The 21,573-nt window shown below is 39.1% G+C and overlaps 1 protein-coding gene and 1 pseudogene across 5 annotated transcripts in view; both read left to right on the top strand.

Moving 5' to 3' along the window:
* Positions 1-21,573, top strand: part of PSIP1 (PC4 and SFRS1 interacting protein 1) — a 35,408-nt gene that overhangs the window by 10,689 nt on the left and 3,146 nt on the right. For 4 of the 5 annotated variants that reach the window (XR_005842642.2, NM_001031610.3, XM_046905476.1 and 1 more), the window contains 11 exons: positions 3,615-3,722; positions 4,167-4,229; positions 8,115-8,235; positions 9,923-9,998; positions 10,835-11,060; positions 11,730-11,848; positions 14,259-14,314; positions 16,082-16,152; positions 16,828-16,929; positions 17,115-17,334; positions 21,026-21,134. Coding sequence is in view for 4 of the 5 variants with exons in the window: in NM_001031610.3 (NP_001026781.3) it covers positions 3,615-3,722; positions 4,167-4,229; positions 8,115-8,235; positions 9,923-9,998; positions 10,835-11,060; positions 11,730-11,848; positions 14,259-14,314; positions 16,082-16,152; positions 16,828-16,929; positions 17,115-17,334; positions 21,026-21,134 (1,271 nt within the window). In the remaining variant the exon portion in view is untranslated. The remainder of the gene's footprint in view (positions 1-3,614; positions 3,723-4,166; positions 4,230-8,114; positions 8,236-9,922; positions 9,999-10,834; positions 11,061-11,729; positions 11,849-14,258; positions 14,315-16,081; positions 16,153-16,827; positions 16,930-17,114; positions 17,335-21,025; positions 21,135-21,573) is intronic. The other variant, XM_046905477.1, reaches the window with a different exon arrangement.
* Positions 17,204-21,112, top strand: LOC107052278 (annotated as a pseudogene).

Genomic DNA, 21,573 nt, shown 5'->3' with positions numbered 1-21,573 from the left:
GCTGTACGTACTCTATTTTGAGAGGAATCTTCCTAGCTTACCATGCGTTTAATCTAATGATTATAGTACATGATAAAACCATATCACATAGTTTTTAACTTTCTGCTCTTGAATATTTTGTGTAATTCATGTCTTTTCTACATAGTACAGAAAAGTTGCATGTCACCTCTTCCTAGTTTTCTTAGACCAGAATCCTAAAATGATAAAAACTGGGAAGCAGATGAAACTGATAAGTTTATGGTGTCTCATTTATTTCTAACTTGTTTCTGAGAATTGCTACACTATAGGGCTTTTAATTGTCAAACTTTTTTTTAAAAGACTTGCTTTATTTTAGTAGTTTTCCTTTTGATTATTTGCCAAGTTCTAGTGTAGTTCTTCTGCAGGTGTTTGCAACTGTTCTTTAGTATTGATTCACAGTTGAAACTGAAAACTAGGAGTCCTAAGCTTGTTTTCCAAGAAAGGGAAAAAGACCTTTTGAGTTTAGTAAAGGAAGAAAATATCACTGTGCTTTTACTATATCAATAAATAATATCAGGAGTTATCTGTGATTCTATGATTGTGTCTGGATGGAGAGTGAATATATTCAAGTTCTGCCAACGTCTTGTTTTGAGAGTTCTTAATTTCGTGGAATGGTTTGTGTTTAAAAGAGACCTTTAAGATCATCTAGTTCCAACCCACCTGCTACAGGCAGGGACACACCTCCTGCTTGACCAGGAGAGCCCCATCCATCCTGACCTTGAATGTTTCTAGGGAGGGGGCATTCACAGCTTCTTTGGGCAACCTGTTCCAGCATCTCACCACCCTTACGGCAAAGAACTGCTTCCTAATATCTAGTCTAAATCTACTGTCTTCCAGTTTAAAACCATTTCCCCTCATCCTGTTGCTACATGCCCTTACAAAAAATCCCTTCCCAGCATTCCTTTAGGCCCCCTTAAGATACTGGTAGGCTGCTGTAAGGTCTTCTTGGAGCCTTCTCTTCTCCGGACTGAAGAGCTCCAGCTCTCTCAGCCTGTCCTCGTGGGGGGGTCCTCCAGCTCTCTCATCATCTTTGTGGCCCTCCTCTGGGCCTGCTCCAGCAACTCCATGTCCTTGGGCTGGGGGCCCCAGAACTAGATTCGCTACTCTGGATAGGATTTCATGAGGGCAGAATGGAGGGGCAGAATCACGTTCCTCATTGTGCTGGTCATGCTTCTCTTGATGCATCTGAGGATAAGGTTATCCTTTTGGGCTGCAGGTATGCGTTGCTGGCTCATGTTGTGTCATCAGCTGATGCCCCCTCATCCTTCTATTCAAGGCTGCTCTTAAGCCGTTTTCTGCCCAACGTGTATCTGCTTGGGATTGCCCTGACCCGGGTGCAGGACCTTGCACTTGGCCTTGGACTTCATGAGGGTGGTTGGCATGGACCCACCTCTCAAGCCTGTCCAGATCCCTCTGGAAGGCATTCCTTCCTAGTAGTGTGTCAACTGCACTACTCAGCTTGGTGTTAGCTGCAAACTCACTGAGGGTGCACTCAGTCCTACTGTCCATGTCACGTACAAAGATGTTAAATAACACCACTCATCACTGGTCTCCACTTGGACATTGAGCTGTTGACCACAACTCTTGAGTGCAACCATCCAGCCAATTCCTTATCCAGTCAGTAATCCATCCATTAGATGGATTTTTTTTCTCCAGTTTGATGGCCAGGATGTCATGCAGGACAGTGTCAAGTGCTTTGCACAAGGGCAGGTAGATAACATCAGTTGCTCTTCTTCTATCCACTGAAACTGCAACTCCATCTTAAAAGGTCCTCACCTTTGTCAGGCGTGATGAGCCCTTGGTGAAGGCCATGTTGATTACCACCAATCACCTCATCTTTATTTTCCACGTGCTGTAGTAGGGCCTTCAGGAGGATCTGCTCAATGATGCCAGGTACAGAAGTGAGACTGATGTATATATGGTTCCTTGGATCGTCTTTTTTTCTCTTCTTGAAAATGGGGGTTATGTTTCCCCTTTCCCAGTCAGTGGAAACTTCACCAGACTGCCATTACTTTTCAAATATGATGGATAGCAGCTTGGCAACTTCACCTGCCATTCCCTCAGAACCCACAAATGGATGTTGTTGGGCCCCATGGACTTGTGCAGCGTAAGTTCTTTAGATGTTCTCAAATGTGATTTTTCACTTACAGCAGGCAGATCTTCTTTCTCCAAGTTCTTACCATTGCTTTCTGCAACATGAGTGGTGTGGCAATTTAATACTAGCAAATTTTGAAGAATTACGTGATTTATTTCTTGTAACCACTCTTTAGAAACACTTTCCAATATGTAATTTCCTGGTAATGTTAGTAAACCAACTGTTCTTTCTCTTTCTTGTGAATGCACACTGCTGGGGAAAGCATTTGTTACCCAACATTTGCTGCTGCAAAGGGGAAAGCTTAAGCTTTTTCTTGTACTGAACTGATTCATCACTTTGCTTCACTGTTGGTGTATTCAGCAAGTAGCTTGTGCTACTGGGGATGTCAGTGGCTTTATGCATCATGTTCCTACTGAGAAGCACTTCCTGTCTGTTCTGAGCAGATACTTTGACATAGAAACACCAGATACAGCCCTTTGAACACTAAGAAAAGTCCTGGTGGGATAGATTCATGTAATCAGTTTTGAACAGTTTAAGACAAAATATGAGTAGACTTACTCTTTTCCTTTTGATACTAATGTAACTATATCTTGTTCTTAATCATGGAACTCTGATTTCTTACGGTTTTAAGTGAACAGTGATAATCTTAGAGTTGTAATCTAAAAAAGAACAAGCAAACTAAAACAGAACAGTCCTCAGTGATATTACATGTTTTTAAGTAGTCATCAGCATTCCATGATAGCCTACTGCCTGAGCTGCTCTGTTCAATTTTTAAGTTTTAAGAGCTTTTGTTTCTGTTAAAGTAAGTTTTGCAGCAGGTGGGGTAAGTCAGTTAATCTTCCTGAAGTTGGTGTTGTTTTTTTCCCTAACACATGTAGGCAGCAAGAAAGTGTTGATATTTACAAGTGAATAACTACAAACTTCGTGTTCAAACCTAATTGCTCATCTTAAAATACAGGTTTTCACTTTAAGCAAGAATAAAGAGGAAACGGCATGAAAGGCGTGGATTAGGTGACTTTATCACTAATAATTGTCTGTAATAAGATAAATATCTTGCGTGTGGTCTATTTACTATCATGAAGTCATTGTTTTGTAGGGTTTGGACTTTGTTCAACATGGTCTATGATTCTTCTTTGTCTGTATGTGCAGATAGACTGATCCAAGTGAATCTTGAATTTGTTTTATTATTATTATAGGAAACACCATTGTGACTGGGTTATTCATATCTAGAATTCACTTGGATGACGTTAACACTTAGAAATACTCTTGTAATGGTAATACGGGGAAGTAGTATAGTTTTGTTACCACAAACACAAAGTGGACTTGAAGACAGCAGTTTGCAATATATTAAAGTGGTCCTGCCATTAGTTTCTGTGTGTATGTAAGAGAGCATGTATACAGACTGAGGGTGAAAAGCAGAATGATGGTTATTGGTGTGTTCTCATTTAACATTTTCTTACTTTTTCATATGTTTTTGACTCTCTATTGATTCTGTTTGCAGTTATCCCCTAAAGGGGATAACAACTCACCTGCAGAAGCTGAAGCAGAAGAAAAGGAGATGCATAGTACAAAGGAAGATGAGGAACCTTCTGAGAAAAACAGCAAAGAAGTATGTGAAAGCTTTTACTGTGTACCAAAGAACACTTTAATATTACATCAGTTAATAGAGAAATTTTATGTGCTGGGAAGCTACAGCTACTGCTAGTGTGGCAGTATCGTGTTAATATGTAAAACTTATTGTGTGTTCACTCTCATTGAAATTAGCAGGAATAGAAACTTTCATCAGGTAGACAAATCAGATTAAAGTTTACTAAGTTCAGTTTAAAAACTGGGAGAACAGTGTTTTCATCACTGTACCATATAATAATATTCAAAAGCAGGAAGTGTCCTTATGTTCATTTTTTTTGTAAATTATATACTCCCATTTCGGTTGTGGGAAGAAATAAAACAATCTAGAAACATGGTTTTGTTTGTAGAAAAGATTCCAAAAACTTATAAAACTTATCAGATATATTCTTTTCCTAAACTCAGCACCATTTTTAATTTTTCACAGGGTGTGGTGAAAACAAATGATGCATCTATTCCCAAAGTTGCTAGAAGAGGAAGAAAAAGAAAGGTAGCGGTATACTTAATTATTTCACCTCACTGGAATTTTTGGGTGGGGTGATAACAGCTATCGTTTTCTTTGGTGGCAAATTATGCATAAGTTAACTTTGTTCTTCTACCCCTTCCAAAAATAGTGGAAGACTTGTAGGAATGATCATTCTCCTGAGAGGACATTTTACATTTTTGTTTGAGCTCGGTGTAGAGTGAGGAGTTTCCTTTTCTTGCACATAGTCCAGTGTAAGTGAGAATAGTTGAGATAAAATAATTTGCTTTGAAGCTCTGAAGGGAAAAGGAAAAACAGACAAATGAAAACCCTTCACACTGAACCATTACCTGAAATACTTCTACCCTTCTCCTAAGATTATATGTTTGTGGTCCCTTCTGGGAAGAAACAGAGTTACTATGAAAGAAGCAGTTCCAACTGCTGTCTTAATGTCTTCCACCATTGATGTTAATGTGGATGTACAGAAAGCTAGATTGGAGCACTGTCCAAATGAAACCTAGAGTAAAATGGAGCAAAGTTTAATTTTAATTTTGAAGTACTACTTTTTAAGTTGATACATTAATGCTGACAGCAGGGATGAGTGCAGTTTACTTGTGGCCTTGGTGTGTTTGCCATGGATGAGTAGTATACTATCATCTGCTTCATGAAAGATGCACATTTGTGTATTCTTACAAAAGCAAGTTATATACGTATTGAAGTTTCAAAGCAAACCTTATTTGAAGAAAACTACAAAAGTAAATCTGAAATAATATTAAAGAAAACTTCTGGTCTGAACACCAGGGAGTTGAAAATACGTGTAAGTGTGCATATACCTGATACTTGGAAATGGGAGAGAAGCCTCTCAGATGACACCAGAACAGATCTTGTGCTTTACTTTTCATAATGCACTGAAATCATGGCTATAGCGGTTTTTAGTCTTGTTTAACATAGCTGTTTTTTATTTGTGTCATAAGGCATTTTAGGCCCAAGATGTCTTCTTCTGTAATGCTTAGCAACTTGAGTTGACAGATGTTTGGTGCATGCTGTGTGGGGTAGGCGCATTAACCAAAAATTGTGTTACTGCTCGACATTGCTGAATCAGAATGGTTAAGGTTGAAAGGGGTTTTCTGGATCCACCTGGGCCAACACCTCTTCTCAAGCAGGGACACCCACAGCAGATTGCCCACGTACAGGCAGCTCTTGAAGACCTCCAGGGCACAGACCCTCTGGCCTCTCTAGCAGCTTGTGCCAGTGCTTGGTTACCTGCACAGCACAGAAATGCTTCCTATGACAGAACTTCTTGTGTTCCTTTTTGTCTGTTGCTTCTTTCCCAGTGCTGGACACCACTGAAAAGAGTATCTGTCCTCTGTACACCTTCCCTTCAGGTGTTAATAGCTGTTGATAAGATGACCTTTGAGCCTTTTGTGTCCTCCAGGCAAACAGTCCCAACTCTTAGCCTCTCCTCACAGGAGAGGTGTTCTGATCTCTTGATTGTCTTGGTAGCTCTCCACTGGACCTTTCTGGTACGTCTGTGTTTCTCACATTCAGTTCTGGGCACCCCACTACTGTATTACAGGTGCATGTTCACAAAAACTAAATAAAACAGAAGGATTCCTGTCTCTTGATGACTGGCTTTCTTAGCTGCAAGGACATGTATTTAACACACTCGTATTTAACTTAGAGTCCTCCAGGACCCACAGGTTCTTATTTGCAGAGCTGCTTTCCAACTGACTGGCCCCAGGTCCTGGAGTTGTTCTTCCCCATGTGCAGGACTTGTCTCCTTGTTGGACCTCTTCAGCCTGTAGAGGTCCCTCAGGATGAGCTGTACATCCTACACAAAGTTTTGTCCCATCTGTGAATTTACTGAAAGTATGTTCTGATCGTTACAGGCTGGCATCGAGTCTTTGCACTGCTGACCAATACCCTCTGGGCCTAGTCATTCAGATGGTTACCACCTCACTATTGCTCACCAGCCCATGCTTGGACAGTTTCTTTTATCTGTGCAGAATCAGAGTCCTTATGGAAATCTAGGAAGGAAGACAATATCCACTGCTCTCCTCTTGCCCATCAAGCTAGTGATGCCATAGAAGCTTAGGGTTGGTCTGGCATGACTTCCCATAGTCTTTGTTAATTACTGATGATTTGCTTCTCATTTGTGAGTCTGGAAGTAATTTCCTGGATTTAGCTGTTCAATCGCTTTCCCAGGGCAGATGTCGAGGCTGACCAGCCTGGTATCTCTTTCTTGCCCTTTTTTTGAAGATAAAAGCAATGTTTGCTTTCCTCAGTTGCCACAATTGAGTGAAGATTATAGAAGAGTGGCTTTGGAGTCATGTCTACCAGCTCTCTCAGTACTTAAGTTTGAATGCCATTGGAGCCTATGGATTTGCAAGTGTCTGGTTTGCTCAGGTGTTCTCAAACTTGATCCTCATTGGCGAAGCTTCTGTCTTTCTCACTCTGGTCTTTCAGTTTGGCTTCTGGGATCTTGGATCCCTGAAGGCTAATCTTGCTTGTGGAGACAGAGACTAAAAAGGGATTCAGTTAGTACCTTGGCCTTTTCACTTTCCGCAGTAAACAAGTTCTTTTTCCTTCAGCAGAGGGCCAAAATCTTCCCCAGTCTTTCTTTTGTCATTGACATACTTTAAGAAACCCTTTCTGTTACCCTCTTCATATCTTTGGTGAGATTAGATTCTGTCTGGCCTTTAGCTTTCATAACTTGGTCCCTGGCTCTTACGATAATGTCTCTGCTCCTTCCAGGCTATCTGTCCTTCCTTCTACCTTCTTTCTGTTTGTGTTGAGTTTGGGCAGGAGATCCTTGTTCATTCTCATGTGAGCCTCATTGCAATCTTGCCCGAATTACTCTTTGTTGGGGTGTGTTGTTGTGGAGCTTGAACATAAAAATGTAAAATTTTGAGGGATGTGGTGCAGGCTTGTGGTTAGAAAAGAGCATTGGCTGTACAGTGACATAGCCTTGAACGTGTACTTTACTTGCCTTGAAAGGAACATGGTGTTTTCTTGTCTTGGAACTGTTTTATTTTTTTAAAACTATCTTAATAGTTATTTTTCTTTCTTAAACTGTCTATGTGAGATAAACACAGTCATGATTTACTTTAGTTTAGTCATAATTTAAGTTTGTTTTTTAAAACAGTCTCCAATTATTACTGCATCCAAGAAGAATATAAACATGTATTTGCTGCTACTCTTTCTGTAACTGCTGTCTGATGTGCCTCCATCCGAGACACTAAAGTCTTGAGAGTATTTTCTCCTGTTAGTTTTTATTAGGCAGATAAAAAGAATCTTAATAAAATGCTTCTGAAGGAGATGCCTATGTATTCCTTAAGATGTTCGTTTGTCATAAGTTCTCACCCTGTTTACAACCGAGCCCCTCTAAGATGACTGTGTTGATGAAGTTAGTCATTTCTGGCTAGTTCAATTTAGCATATGATCTTTCCATTGCAGATAACTAGCTACAGAGTAGGTATTTGAGAAGCTTGGTCTACTTTCATGATGCTGTGATACGTCTGAGAGATGATACAGTTTAAAAGAATATTTGTGTATAGGGCAGAATGATTTCACATCATTAAAACTGGGAAACTGGGTTTTGAGAGCCATTACCAATTTAAGGGATCTTATAATTCTTATATTTTTGGAACTAAGCTTTTGTATGTTTATATTCAGAAAATGAAGAAAAATGGGCTGATTCAGGCTATCTGAAACATTACTGTATGAAATAGTCATGGAATGGAGAACATGAAGCAAATGATTATTAAGTATAATCTCCTAAAAAATTTGGATTTTTTTTAATTTAGAAACTGTAGAGTAATAGTGAATGCATTTAAAAACTGCTGTCTGAGAAAGTAGTTGAGAAGTTGGTGCTCTGTGTTTTTAATTTGGGAAATGTATTCTTTAAATTAGGCTGAAAAACAAGCTGAATCTGAGGAGGCAGCAGTAGTGGCAACAGCAGCAGTGGTGGCAGCAGCAGCAGCTCCTGTGACTGTATCTCCAAAAGTAAGCCCCAAAAGAGGAAGACCAGCAGGTAACCACAAAATAATAATTCAATATTTTGTCCTACTGAAACGTCTTAATATAATTAGAGAGGGTTGACTGTATCGTTCCTGTAAACTACTACAGAGTATAGATACAATCAATTGTAAGGAGAAAATGTATCTCAAACTTAAGAATTGAGGACACAAATGGATTTAAATTGTTAGCTTTAGTACTCTGAATAAGGCTTGCTGTTTTGGGGTAGAAGAGTCACCTTCAGAAAGACGTTCTTCATAGAACACTGTTAAAAATAGACTGCTGTAGGATTCCTCTGTGCATTGTTGATTTATAAAGGTTTTTGTACTTACAGAATGCTGTTATTTTTGTTAGAACATCCTTAAAGCATGAGTAAGAGAACTGGGGGAAGATTGTGCCTGTAGGTGGAGCTGAGAGAATAATGAAAGCATGCAAAGAGCAGGAGAGACTTGTTTAATTAAATACGTAAATCAGTCTGTGTAGATTGACATAAAAGGGAAATGAAAATTCAGCTACTTTATTTTAAACTGTTTAATTTGAAACATTTATTTTAAATTCTGCTGTTCTTGTTTTGGTTTTTTTCTTTCAAGGTAGCAGTGATCTGATTTATTGGAATTTCTGTGGTGAGCTTGTAGATACTGTAGATATTCTTGACTGATCATAATACAGTTCTTGCAGCAGTACATTGCCTGAGTTTCTAGCCTAAGTAACAAATAATAGTCTATACTCATCTGTATCTACTGACAGCATAGAAATAGCTTACAAGAAGTACCACCACAGTTAAACTGACTTAATTGCATTCATCTTGAAAGCTATGAAGGAATAAAGTATCACTCCAGTCCACAATTTCATTGTATTACTAACTGTACATTTCAAATATTTGCACGTGTTTTTGTCTTAAAACATACTGTTTCTACTCCCTACTGTCTTAAGAGCAGGAATCTTTAAGAGATGCTTTTGACACTTGTATAAAACACCTTATCACAAGATGTACTAGGAAGCATTTTCTGATGTTGATACGGTGTACGCATCTCTTGCTTAACAGTTCTCAATACTGACACCAGCAGGAATTCAAACACTAAAATACTACGTTTCCTAACCACATGCTTATTATGATCAGGCAAGCAACTTCAGCAAGTTTAAAGCAGTGCACTGAGTATTTTTGTTTGACAGAATTCAAAGGGTATAAGTGCCAAGAAGGCAGACTATTTCTCTTGCTATAAAAAACGTGGTAAACCGAAGTTTTCCTGTATACTTAAGCATGGTGTTAGAACATCTTGAAAATAGTTTGTTAGCAAGAAAATTGAGACTCCATGATGTACCTAAGACTCCTGTCAGTAAACGGATGGCATGTAAATGTGGACAGGAAGTGACTGCTTTTAGCTTATTTCTGGTCTTCCCACTTCAGCATATTTGTATTAGTTACACAACATGAAACAAATCCTAAACACACCATGTAGAAAACAGAAGAATTGGTAGTTTGAGCCTGTGGTTGAAAAATTAGTAATGTATGAAATAACTTAAGTTTTCTGAGATTTTGGTTAAAGCCTGGTACTCTTGTTTCATGTAATAACTACCTGGATTCTTTGAAATTTGTAAAATATCAATATTATTCTAGGTATAGCTTCTGACTAAGAATCTTTCCTTGTAGACAAAGAATAGATAAGTGGCTGTGGAGTAATGAATTATTTTCCTTGTACTAGTTTCTGAAGTAAAAGTTCCAAAACCAAGAGGGAGACCCAAGTTGGTGAAGCCATCTTGTCTTTCTGAAAGTGACCCGTGAGTAGTTTGTTTTCATATAAAGTTTCTTAACTGTTAACAACATTGTTCCTTGCTAAGACTTCATAATTAGTTTCTGACAAGTTTTTGTCTCTTTAGCATCCCATTTGAGTTATTGTTATTTACTACTCTAAAGTAACTTGTGAAGGTACAATGCACACTTCTGGAACTAGAGACAGAAGACCTTAAATTTCTGAAGACTGTGGAAAAGTCTGCTGGGTGGAAAGATGCTTAAGACAACAAGATCGTGCAAGGTCTTCAATTTTTTACTTTCTAAATTTAAACTTCTCTTCTGACAGCACAATGAATTCCAGCACTGTCTGCTGCCTAAATTTCTTTTTTTTTTTTTGCCTTCCTTTTTCCTTGCATCAAGCTTCTAGTGGTTCTCGTAACTGAAGGAAAAGTTCAGCATTTACATAACTTTCAATAGGTTAGCAAATGCACCTAATGTACGTAGCCTGAAATGTACACTTATTTAAGTATAGCTTAAACTATTGAAGTGTTTCCAGTCTGGAGTATTCCTTGGTCCCGCAGACATATGCATGTAGAGAACTTCTGACCACTGGCTTCTGGATTTTTGGTCTAGTACACATTATCTGCTTCATTAAGACCTCCATACTATTAATACTTTATTCTTTTGTTTTGCACAGGTAATGGACTAATTTTAGAAAAAGGCTTGAGTATTTTCTGGATAGTCATTAAATGAACTGAGTGAATTAACTTAAACATTCTGTAGTTAAAAATAAAAAGCATAACACCTTCCTGAATTAAGACTAATGTGATTGTTTTTAAACTCACTGTTGATGGTTGATTTCTAAATGCTGTTCATGTGTCAGCGTTAACGAGGAGGAGAAAGCAAAGAAAAAAGGACCAGATGAGAAGCCTAAAAAACAAGGGAAGAAGGATGAAGAAGGTCAGAAGGAAGAGGAAAAACCAAAGAAGGAATATGATAAAAAAGATGGAAAGAAGGAGGCTGAACCAAAAAGGAAAAATGCTGCAAAACTGGGTTCTGCATCAGCTTCTGATTCTGAAGATGAGGGGGGAGAGGAAGAAGGTGACAAGGTATAATTTGGCTTTTCACATCCATTTATTATAAAAGAAAGTATCACTGGAGATAATTCATGATGTTAATGCTAGACCTTCATGAAAGTTGGAACCTTGTGGTTTGCTGATACAAAGATGCAGAACAGAAGCATCCTTTTGTAGATGTAGAAGAAGTAGAACTTCTGTCAGATAGTTTTTTCAGGAACTTCTTCAGTATATTTTTAATAAAACGATCTTTTCTAAGACACTGGAAGATGGATTTAATTTTTTTTTTTGTAGTGTAGAGGTTTGGGTTTGGGTTTTTTTTGGTTGCATCTAGGAGAATACTTGGCTTGAAATAAGTTTTTGAAAACCATAAGGTCATCCTGGTTATCTCAGTTTCTTCACTTCTGTGGTATTCAGGATAATTTCTTACTGGAGAAGGAAGAAGGGAGAAAGAACTAATAAAATCCAGAAACAACAGTATTAGAAGGCCTTGTACTTAGTTGTGCAGAAAGCCAGTTCTTGTCAGGTTGTTCCATAGACAGTTGCTGTAGACTAAATGTAGTTCTGTCTGTGCGTATAGACAGGTTTAGCGTAGGTTTGTATGACTCTTGAGAGATGGATTTAGTAGTCTTTCTTTTCAGTAATCTAAACACTCCTTTTCTCTTTCCAATCCTAAAAACACACACAAAAAAAAAAAAACAGAAGAAAAAAGGGGGAAGGAGCTTTCAATCAACTCATAGAAGAAACATCATGAGAGGCCAGCATGAGAAAGAGGTAACAGAAAGAAAACGTAAGCAAGAGGAACAGGGAGAAAGTGAACTGTGAGTATTTTTTGAAATGATGTCTTAAAGTTGTAGGAGTATTTTGAAACAAGGAAGAGAAAACAATACCAACAATACCTGTAAAAATACCAAGCTGGTTTGTACTGTGTTCTTTTTCTTCTACACCTGCCTGTTTTTTGGTATGTTTCCACTTACAGTGAAGAGAGTGAAAAGCCCTTCTGAATCAATGTGTGCAAGTCTGGGCAGCTGGGAAGAATTGAACCTAGAAATGAAGTGATGTTCATTTTTCAGTTAGAACTTCTAGCAGATGATAGCTCCTACATTCTATTTAGAAGTATCCTAAGACTATACACATGAAAAGGGAAATACAAATAGCTGCTCTGAATATTTGTCTTGGAGACATTTGATGAAGAGTGATAGGATTTGTTAAGCCATGTTTGTGGATTTTTTTGTTTGTTTAATCACATAGTGGAATGTGTAGGGATCCCTGGAGAACATTTCCTTCTCTGTCTGACAGCTGGAGCACACACCATCAGATAAAACAAGGGAAAATAATTATTATTCTGCTCTGGCACTGCAAAGCCAGTTGACTGATACTCTGCAGTCAGAAGATAAATTATCACAAATTAAATCAAGCCTAAGAGTGAAGAGAAGATCCTGCCATGAACTGGGGAGGGGGGGGGGTGGGGAGGGCAGGGCAATAGGAGGAAATTGACTCATTCTTAAGACCTGTCCTGCAAATGGCTGAAGAAGCTATTACTACAAAAGCATGAGGTTCCCATCCCCACATTGTGGGAGGGCAGAAGGGAGAAAAAGGTAGAAACTCTGGGGAAACAGGAAGAGTATAATGGTCCCCTTTGTTCATAGCTTCGCAGTTCTACTTTTTCTGACCTATAGCAACAAGATTGTAGTTTGGGGTTTTTGATCCTCCTGCCCTTTCTTCTCCTCGTCTTCCTGTCACTCCTATAGAAAACTAACATAATTATTTTACTTGCCCATAGAAAATCTAAGCATTTCCAACTCCAGAGATAGCAAATTGTTCTCAGCATTTCCTCTTAATATAGCACTGCTTAAATCTGACATAAACTGATTTCTGCATGCTGTAATGTGTTGATTTGGTTATAGTAATCAAGTCTCTAATTTTAAGTAGCTTTTGTATTTTATGTCTTGCAGGATACATAGAGCTTAGTTTAAGAAAAATGGGAGTAGTAAATTTTAATGAACGCATAATGAATTGTAGCTCATATCTAAAAGCACAAGGTCCAATACTGATAAAAAGTAGAAGCACTTCTTTTTTTGTGCTGTTTAAAGTTATTCTCCAATTATACTGGATATAGGCCAATCCTTCTTTGGTTATCTTTCTCACCTGTTTTAGTCTACTTTTTCTCATATCTGTTACAATTACTGGATTAGTATTTACGTAAGTAATAACAGTGCTTTGTACAAAAGGCATTGCCTGTGCTACCAGTTGAAGTAAAATAGCCCTACATACATTAAAATGGTTGTCTGTAACTTGATGGAGGATGAAAGGAAACATAGAAGATGTAGATTTGAAGACTTTTATGGATGCATGCCGGTATTTATTCATGGCATACTGAAATACACAGACTATAAAATAAGGCTTTATAAGACAAGACTGAGAAATTCTAAATTGAAACAGGGTTAATAATCTGCTGTGAATAAGTAAGAAGTTACAAAGCTAGCTTGAAAGATTTTTGCCTGTGTCCTCTTTTTGAGATGGAGAGAAGCTGGGACTTATCTCTCAAAAACTTTGATTTTTAGTGAGGTACTTAAAAAAAAAAAAAAAAAAAAAGCCAGAATATTTCTGTCAAGGAGACTTAAATTATCAATGATACATTGAAGTTCAGTTTTAGGATACATGCACTGTAATAACTACATAAGAAAGTTGTGTTTGAACCAATTATAGTAATCTTAAAAGTAAATTATTTTTTTATATATAAAAGTAATTTTTTTTAATATATAATAACTATTAATTAACTATTAATTTACTTTTAAGTTAAAAGTTAAGTTAAATTATAGTCTTTCCCTATTGTAATGTTAAACAGTAGTGTAATTCTGTTTTTTGGTCATCTTAAGTATTTTTTCCTGTATAAATAAGGTTTGTTCAATGCCACTTCCCCAAATTCTTACATGCAACCAAAACAGTACAGTTTACAAATGTTACTTGTTTCTCTAAACTTTTAATTTTCTGCTTTTGGGGAACACTGTGTGATTTAACAGCAGTATAATGTCAAAGTAAACAAAAAAAAAGAAATCATTTATTTCAGTCTTTGAAAACTAGGGTTTAGCTCATTGTGTTTTTTGCATGCTAATGTTTTGAGATAGTATCTCTGTGAAACATAGCGTTTCATCTAAAATGTGGACAAAAAAGAGATTGAAGAGCAGACTTTTACAGAGCATTGTAAAAACACTTTAACATTTTTGACAGGCAGAATAAAGAAGAAGGCAAGAAAACAGAAGTTAAGAAGATGGAGAAGAAGAGAGGTTAGTTTAAAGAAGCTAAACAGAATATTGTGGGTCATCTTAAACTTTAACGAACTGACTGCCTGGATGAGATAATTACTGCTAAGGGTGAAGTTGGGGTCTCGGTCCAAATTGTTTGATCTATGACTTTTTTTCCATCACATCTGTATGACAGTGCACTTCTCTGTTGTTTAAGCGCATTAGAATAGTTCTCTGCTATTCTTGTCTTACTATTATTCAATATTTTAAATATTTTTTTCAGATGATTTCTTCTATTGGTGAATAAGAACTTCTAATTTCTTGAGTTGAATCATTTCCATTTTTTTCCTTCATTCTTAGTCTTCTCACAACACAATAACTGGGACTTCTTTGAGTATTTAGGTATTACCTTTTACTGAGCAAGAGGCTTGCTAAGCAAGAGGCTTGTTTTTCCTAAGCAAGAGGCTTAGATTCAGATTACTGTGGTCTTGCCTACTAACCCACAGTTGCAAACTGACCTTCATCAGGATAAGACATTCCTTTTTTAGTACTCCTGTTTTTAAGAACAATTCAAACCACTAGCTGCAGCTTGTACTATATGTGCGTTGCTCCAAAAGTAATGCCTCCTATTTATTTCCATGAAAAAAGAACAAGAACACTATCTGATAAAGCAAATGATCAGCAAAAAAAACAGTTTTTCAACACAGCCACCATCATCATCTATGCATTTTTACTAGCGATGAACAGTCTCCATGGTTGTCTGGGATGTGGCTTGTCTTTCTTGTTCTCAGCAGTGCTGAAATGCACCACCACCTCACTGTGCTCACATCCATTGTTTCTCTGTACATTTTCAGCAAGCATAAATGAATGTCAGTGGGTGCCATTTTTTCCACATGGAGGAACTTGGTGACACATCTTTGCTTCATCCACACTTTCATGTCAGACACCACTTTGTCAGACTGCCCCTCTACAGCCATCTGTCACACAACAACAAAAGTGTAAGAGAATATTGTTGGGAATATTCACCTCTACTGTCATACACCACCAACATCCACCTCAGGCATTGTAGGCCAACGTAATAAAAATAGGAGGCATTACTTTCAGGGCAGCCCTTTGTAGCAAAGATCCATGGGCATGGTTTGCAAGTAGTTCCACTTTCAGCAAAGGGGGAAAAAGTTATCCAAACCCATCTAAGACTGACCGGATTTAAATGCAGTGTTCTTGAGACATGTACCACTACATATGCATTAAAGAAAAAAGACAACATTCGGCACACTAATTAAAATTGGACATGAACACTTCTCCTTCCAACCTGCTTGAGAAGCTACAGGACACTTTATTTGCTTAGACCTGCAATTTCAAATATGTCCAACTTGCCAAAAAAAAAAAAAATGCAGTGATCTCCAGATATCCTGTCAGTAGAAATTCTCAAAATTAGTAGCTGTTAATATTTCATGAAGTTTACTTTTAATTTAACAGAGGATGATATCCCAAAAGTGAAATTGAAAATTATTTTCAACTTACAACTATATTTTCAACTATAGTGAAAACTATAAAGGTTGCTACTCGTGCCCAATTCAAAAAACAAACAAACAAAAAAAACCCCACACCTCTAAACTTTATTTCAAATCACATTCATAAATAAATACATCACAAGGGTTATGTCTGCATGGTTATCTGAAGTGGGCTGTTTGCCCATTTTTCTGCCTTCTCTGTGATATTCAGATTTGTATTAAGGTTTCTACAAACACAAACCTGATGAGATGATGAGATTATCAAATACTAATGCGTTCTATTTTTAATCTTCAGAAACATCAATGGACTCTAGGCTTCAGAGGATACATGCAGAAATTAAAAACTCCCTGAAAATAGATAATCTTGTAAGTATACGTATCTTTTAGCTTACACATAAAATTCCAATTAATTGGCATACATATTTGTTTTTAATTACTATTCTGAGAATTAAAGGATTTTTTCACTTTGAAAGAGAACTGTACACTTTAAATGGGGTTGCTGTAGATCTTAAAATATAGCTGTCAGCAAGCAAAATCAGTTTTCTTTAAAAAATACTTGATAATAAGTTATCTACAAAAAACATTTAGACAGAGTTCTGACAAGTGAAGTGTCTGTGCTAGTTCAGCCTCAGTTATGCAGGAGCACCAGGAGGCAGTGAGTGTGGTAGCTGGAGTGAGTGAATGAGAAGGGCTGAATATTTGGAGAGCAGCTTTAGGTAATGTAGTACTAGAATTGTAAAAGGAGCAAAAAGTTTGAGTTTGTATAATGGAAGTATGAAATTGGTTTACGTGTTTGATTATTGTTAAATAAGTTATTCAAATGACGTGCCTTTTGGTTTGTAAGTATGACTGCTGCTTGCATTTCAGCTTTTTGTGTTTGCAGGCTTTTGATGATAGAATTACAGAATGTTACAGAATTAATTAAAAAGTCAAATTAAGGATTTTATAAGAAATTATTGAATATGGAAGTGAATTCAATGTAGCTAATGAAGAGTTACTGACATTTAAGTGAAGTCATCAGATTAACTTATTTATCTGCAGGATGTGAACAGATGTATTGAGGCTCTTGATGAATTGGCATCCCTTCAAGTCTCAATGCAGCAAGCTCAGAAACATACAGAGATGATTCTGACACTCAAGAAGGTAAGATCTATTTGCTTAAGTAACACTGCAGTATTTTAAATTTACATGTTGCATACTACTTCAGAGAGTTTAAAAGTCTGTGTTCCCATTTCAAGTTGAAGTGGGAATTTCATCTAGCATTTGGTGAATTTTACATAAGTATTTAAATACCTAAATGAAGCTTGTTTTATTGCTTTGATTTTCAGATACGAAAGTTCAAAGTTAGCCAAGTTATCATGGAGAAATCTACAATGCTGTATAACAAGTTCAAGACCATGTTTCTGGTAGGCGAAGGAGATTCTGTTCTCTCCCAAGTACTAAATAAATCACTTGCAGAGCAGAAGCAGCATGAAGAAGCCAATAAAACCAAAGAACAGTGGAAGAAAGGAACAAACAAAAAAAATGAGAAGGAAAAGGACCAAACAGGTAAATGTTTTTAGTTTCTTGTAATATAAAAGATCCATAGTAGCCAGTATTGAGATAGTATTCTGTATTTTTCCTTATACATAAATTATTAAGATTGGAAAGGCCACTAAGATCATTGAGCAATCTACCCATGCCTGTGACTGCTCTAGACAGTGTCCAGAAATGCCACATCTACACGTTTCTTGAAAACCTCCAGGGGCATTGATTCCATCACCTCTGTGAACACTGTGTTCCAATACATCACCACTATTTCTGAGAAGAAATTTTTCCTGATAATCAAGCTGAACCTCCCCAGGTGCAACTGAAGGCCATCACTTCTCATTCTATCACTAGTTATGTAGGAAAACAGGACAACACCTACCTTGCTACTACCTCCTTTCAGGGAGCTGTAGAGAGCTATAAGGTCTCTCCTGAGTCTCCTCCAGACTAACATGCCCAGTTCCCTCACAAGATTTGTGCTCCAGACCCTTCACGAGCTTCTTTGCCCTTCTTTGGGTGCACTCTACAGCCTTGATGTCTGTTTTGCACTGTGTTCAGTTTTGGGTCTCACTAGTTAAAATATGGCCTCACCCATGCAAAGTACTGAGGGACAATCACCATCCTGCTCCTGCTGACTGCAGTATTTCTGATGCAAGCCAGGATTCAATGGGCTTTCATGGCCACCTGGGCACTCTGCTAGCTTATGTTCAGCTAGCTGTGGACTAGTATCCCCAGGTACTTCCCTTTCATGCAGCTTTCCAGCCACTCTGCTTCAAGCCTGTAGGAATGTATGGAGCTTTTATAACTGAAATGAAGGACTTCACGCTTGGTCTTGTTAAAGCTCATACAATTGGCCTCAGCCTGTCGATGAACCCTGTCCAGATCCCTCTGAAGGGCCTTTGTACCTCCAGGCAGATAGACACTTCCTCCCAACTTGGTGTCACCTGCAAAACTTAATGAGGGTTAATTCAATCTCCTTGTCCACATTATCAGTAACAATATTGAACAGGACAGGCACAGTACTGACCCCTGAGGAACACCACTAATGATTGGTCACCAGCTGGACCAATTAGTTAACCACCACTCTCTGGGGCTGGCCATACAGCCTGTTTTCTTATGGACTGCCAGCTGTTCCAGGAAGAGGCTGTGGGAGATTAAGTCAAAAGCATTGCTGAAGTCCAGGTATATTACACCCACAGCCTTTCCCTCATCCATTAGGTGGTGTGTCACCTGGTCATAGAAAGAGATCTTGCTGGTCAAGCAGGGCCTGACTCTCATGAACCCAGGCTAACTAGGTCTCGTCCCCTAATTATCCTGTATATTCCACACGATTGCAATCAAGATGATGCATCATTTTCCTGTTTATGATAGTTGCATGCAGACAGTACCAGAGCTGTGGCAGGGTTTGGTATGGCGCAGCCCAGTTCCACCCACTTTGGCCTGGTTCAGACTGGCTGTACAGGGCTCATCTTGACTATGCCCAGCTATGCATGGTACAGCCTGGAGAGTGCACTGCAGCAGCATGCTGGCCCTTTTCAGTGAGCTGTTGGACTCATTCCAGGTGCTTCTCTGGAAGGAGAAGATGGTGCTGACCCTAGTGGGGCTACAGTTGACAAAGACCACCTTTGTCAATGTCATTATGTCAGGCCAGTTCAAGGAAGACACAATCCCAAAGGTGGGCTTCAGTATGAGGAGGCCCACAAAGGGGAACGTTACTGTAAAACTCTGGGATGTAGGTCATGACCAGCTGTACTTTCACAGCATGCAAGAGCCACACTGCTGTGGAGTGAGTGCCATTATGTACGTAGTGGCTGTTGCTGCCCAGGAGAAGCTTAGGCCTTGAAGAACGAACTTCACAACCTGCAAGACAAGCTGCTGCACCAGAGCATCCCAGCCCTAGTACTGGGGGATCAAGGGAGACCTCTCTGGTGCCTTGGATGAGAAAGAACTCTGTTGAGAAGATGAACCTCTCTGCCATGTAGGATTGAGATTTGTTGCTACTCTGTCTCCTGCAAAGAAAAGGAAAACATCGACATCACCCTACAGTGGCTTATTCAGCACTTGGAGTTCAGGAGAAGTTGAGATCCCACGGACTGCAGCTCATATCAGGATGCTGTCATTGTACAAGGCCATATCCCCTTCTCCTGCTCTGTGCATCCAGCTGTCTCTAGATGGATATTTTTAGGGGACCTCAGACTCCTCTCACATTGAGGTGGAGCCCTTCTTTTTATTGTAAAGGAAATGTCTGACTCTGCCCTCCTTCCCTTTCCTCTCTCTCTTCTTCCCATTTTGGCACTGTTCTCTTGTTGTCTGTGTATACCGTGTGTGTATGTAAAATATATACACATGTGTGTATATTTAAGCATTAGTGCTGCTTATTAAACTCAGCCCTGTGAGCTGTAGGAAGGCAATGAGCTTCCTGAGACCAGCTGAGGTCAGCACTTGAAGGAAGATGAGGTTGGTAGCAGATAGCAGCCCCCAGGAAGGGGCTGGGTAGGGCTGCAGACAGGTCCCCCAGAGGTCTTCACACCTTCCTCGTAGTGCTGTCAGAGGGGCAGCACTCTGGGGGTGTGGGGAGCATGCCTCTGCTGCCTTTCTCCAGGCTTCAGCCCCCATGGGCAGTGTTTCTGGGAGCAGTGCCATCTCCCCCCCCTGTTGTCCCCCACCTCTACTCACTGTCCTGGGTACCCTGCCCCCCCTACTGCTGTCCTGCCCTTACCCCTGCCCAGTCTGGGCTGTATCTTACCACAGGTTCTCAGCTGTACTGCTCCATAAGGGCAGTGATTTGAGGGGCTGGTGATGCTGGTGGAGAGCAGGGCTTAACCCTGTCCCCTCTGCCCCAGCTGCCCCTGGAGGCTCATTATCTGCCTGATGATCTAGTTCCAACCCCCTGCTGTGAGCTGATTGCCACCCATCAGCTCAGGAGGTCAGGCTGCCCGGGTCCCCATCCAACCTGGCCCTGGATGCCTCCAGGGATGGGGCACCCACAGCTTCTCTGGGCAGCCCATGCCAGGGCCTCAGCACCCTCATAATGGAGAATTTTTTTCCTAATGTGTAATCTAAATCTATGCTCTTTTAGTTTAAAATTGTTACCGTTGTACTGTTGCTACATTCCTTGATGAAGTGTTCCTCCTCATCTTTGTTGTTGGCCCTCTTTAAGTAGCGGAAGACTGCAGGGATGTCTCCTCAAAGCTTTCTCTTCTCCAGGCTGATCAAGCCCAAATTACCCAGCTTGTCCTCCATAAGGGAGGTGCTCCAGCCCCCTGATATCCCTGTGACCACCTCTGGACAAACCCCACCACATCTGTTCTTGCGGCGGGGGCCACAGAGCTGAATGCGCTGCTGCAGGTGGAATCTCATGAAGTACCCACCTGGAGTAGAGTGGTGAACAGAATGCACTGCTGAAGAGTATTCTCTCACTTACCAGAACATATATTATTATTTGAAGCCAGGAACCTGAAATCTCAAGGGATTTATTTCCCATCAGGAAAATTGTGATGAGCCTTGTTACACTGAATTTCTAGAAGCTGGAACACTATTTGGTATTCCTGTTTGTTTGTTTTGCGTTATTTCAGCTGTTAGGTACTAAGGTGAGGGGAAAACATTTACAGTGTGGGAATTTGAAGGTAAGACATTGTCTGTGGTTTCTTCTAGCACAGTTTTATTGCCTGCTGTACTGATTGTTTTCCCTCTGTCCTTTTGATTATAAAAGGTTCAAAGATTGTGAATGGAGGGTCTGAAACTCAGGACACCAACCAATCACAGCACAACGGAGAGAATGCTGAAGAAAAAGATAAACTCGAAGTTGCTAGTAAGAAAAAGTGAGTTAATTACTTTCATGTGCTAAGGATTTATTCTGTTACAGTAAAATGATTTAAATAGAACATGAATAGATTGAACTTCCTGCATCATGCTGAGTTACATAGAAAACATATACATCTTTTCTCAACTTCAAAGAATGATAAAATTTGATTTTTGAAATTACTGCAGTAGAGAAGATTGAAAGAAGTAAAATATGGGTTGTATTCTTAGGAGAAAAACAGCATGCAGTGAGACAGAGGAAGGTACTCACTTTCTATTATATTTTAGATTACTCAAAGTAAACAATGTCTGAACCAAACACTACAAAAACAAATGAAATTTACCAAATGTTTTTCTCCTAAATCCATTTCTTCTGGTCAGTAGCTGAGCCACTTAAACTAGTGGTGGAATAGGATATCCTGAGTTGGAACAGACCCATAGGGCTTGAGTCCCAACACC

Source organism: Gallus gallus, chromosome Z, assembly GCF_016699485.2.
Source record: "Gallus gallus isolate bGalGal1 chromosome Z, bGalGal1.mat.broiler.GRCg7b, whole genome shotgun sequence".
In the NCBI taxonomy this organism is placed as follows: domain Eukaryota; kingdom Metazoa; phylum Chordata; class Aves; order Galliformes; family Phasianidae; genus Gallus; species Gallus gallus.
Note: the sequence above shows the minus strand (reverse complement) of the source record. Positions and strands in the feature narration are given on the sequence as shown.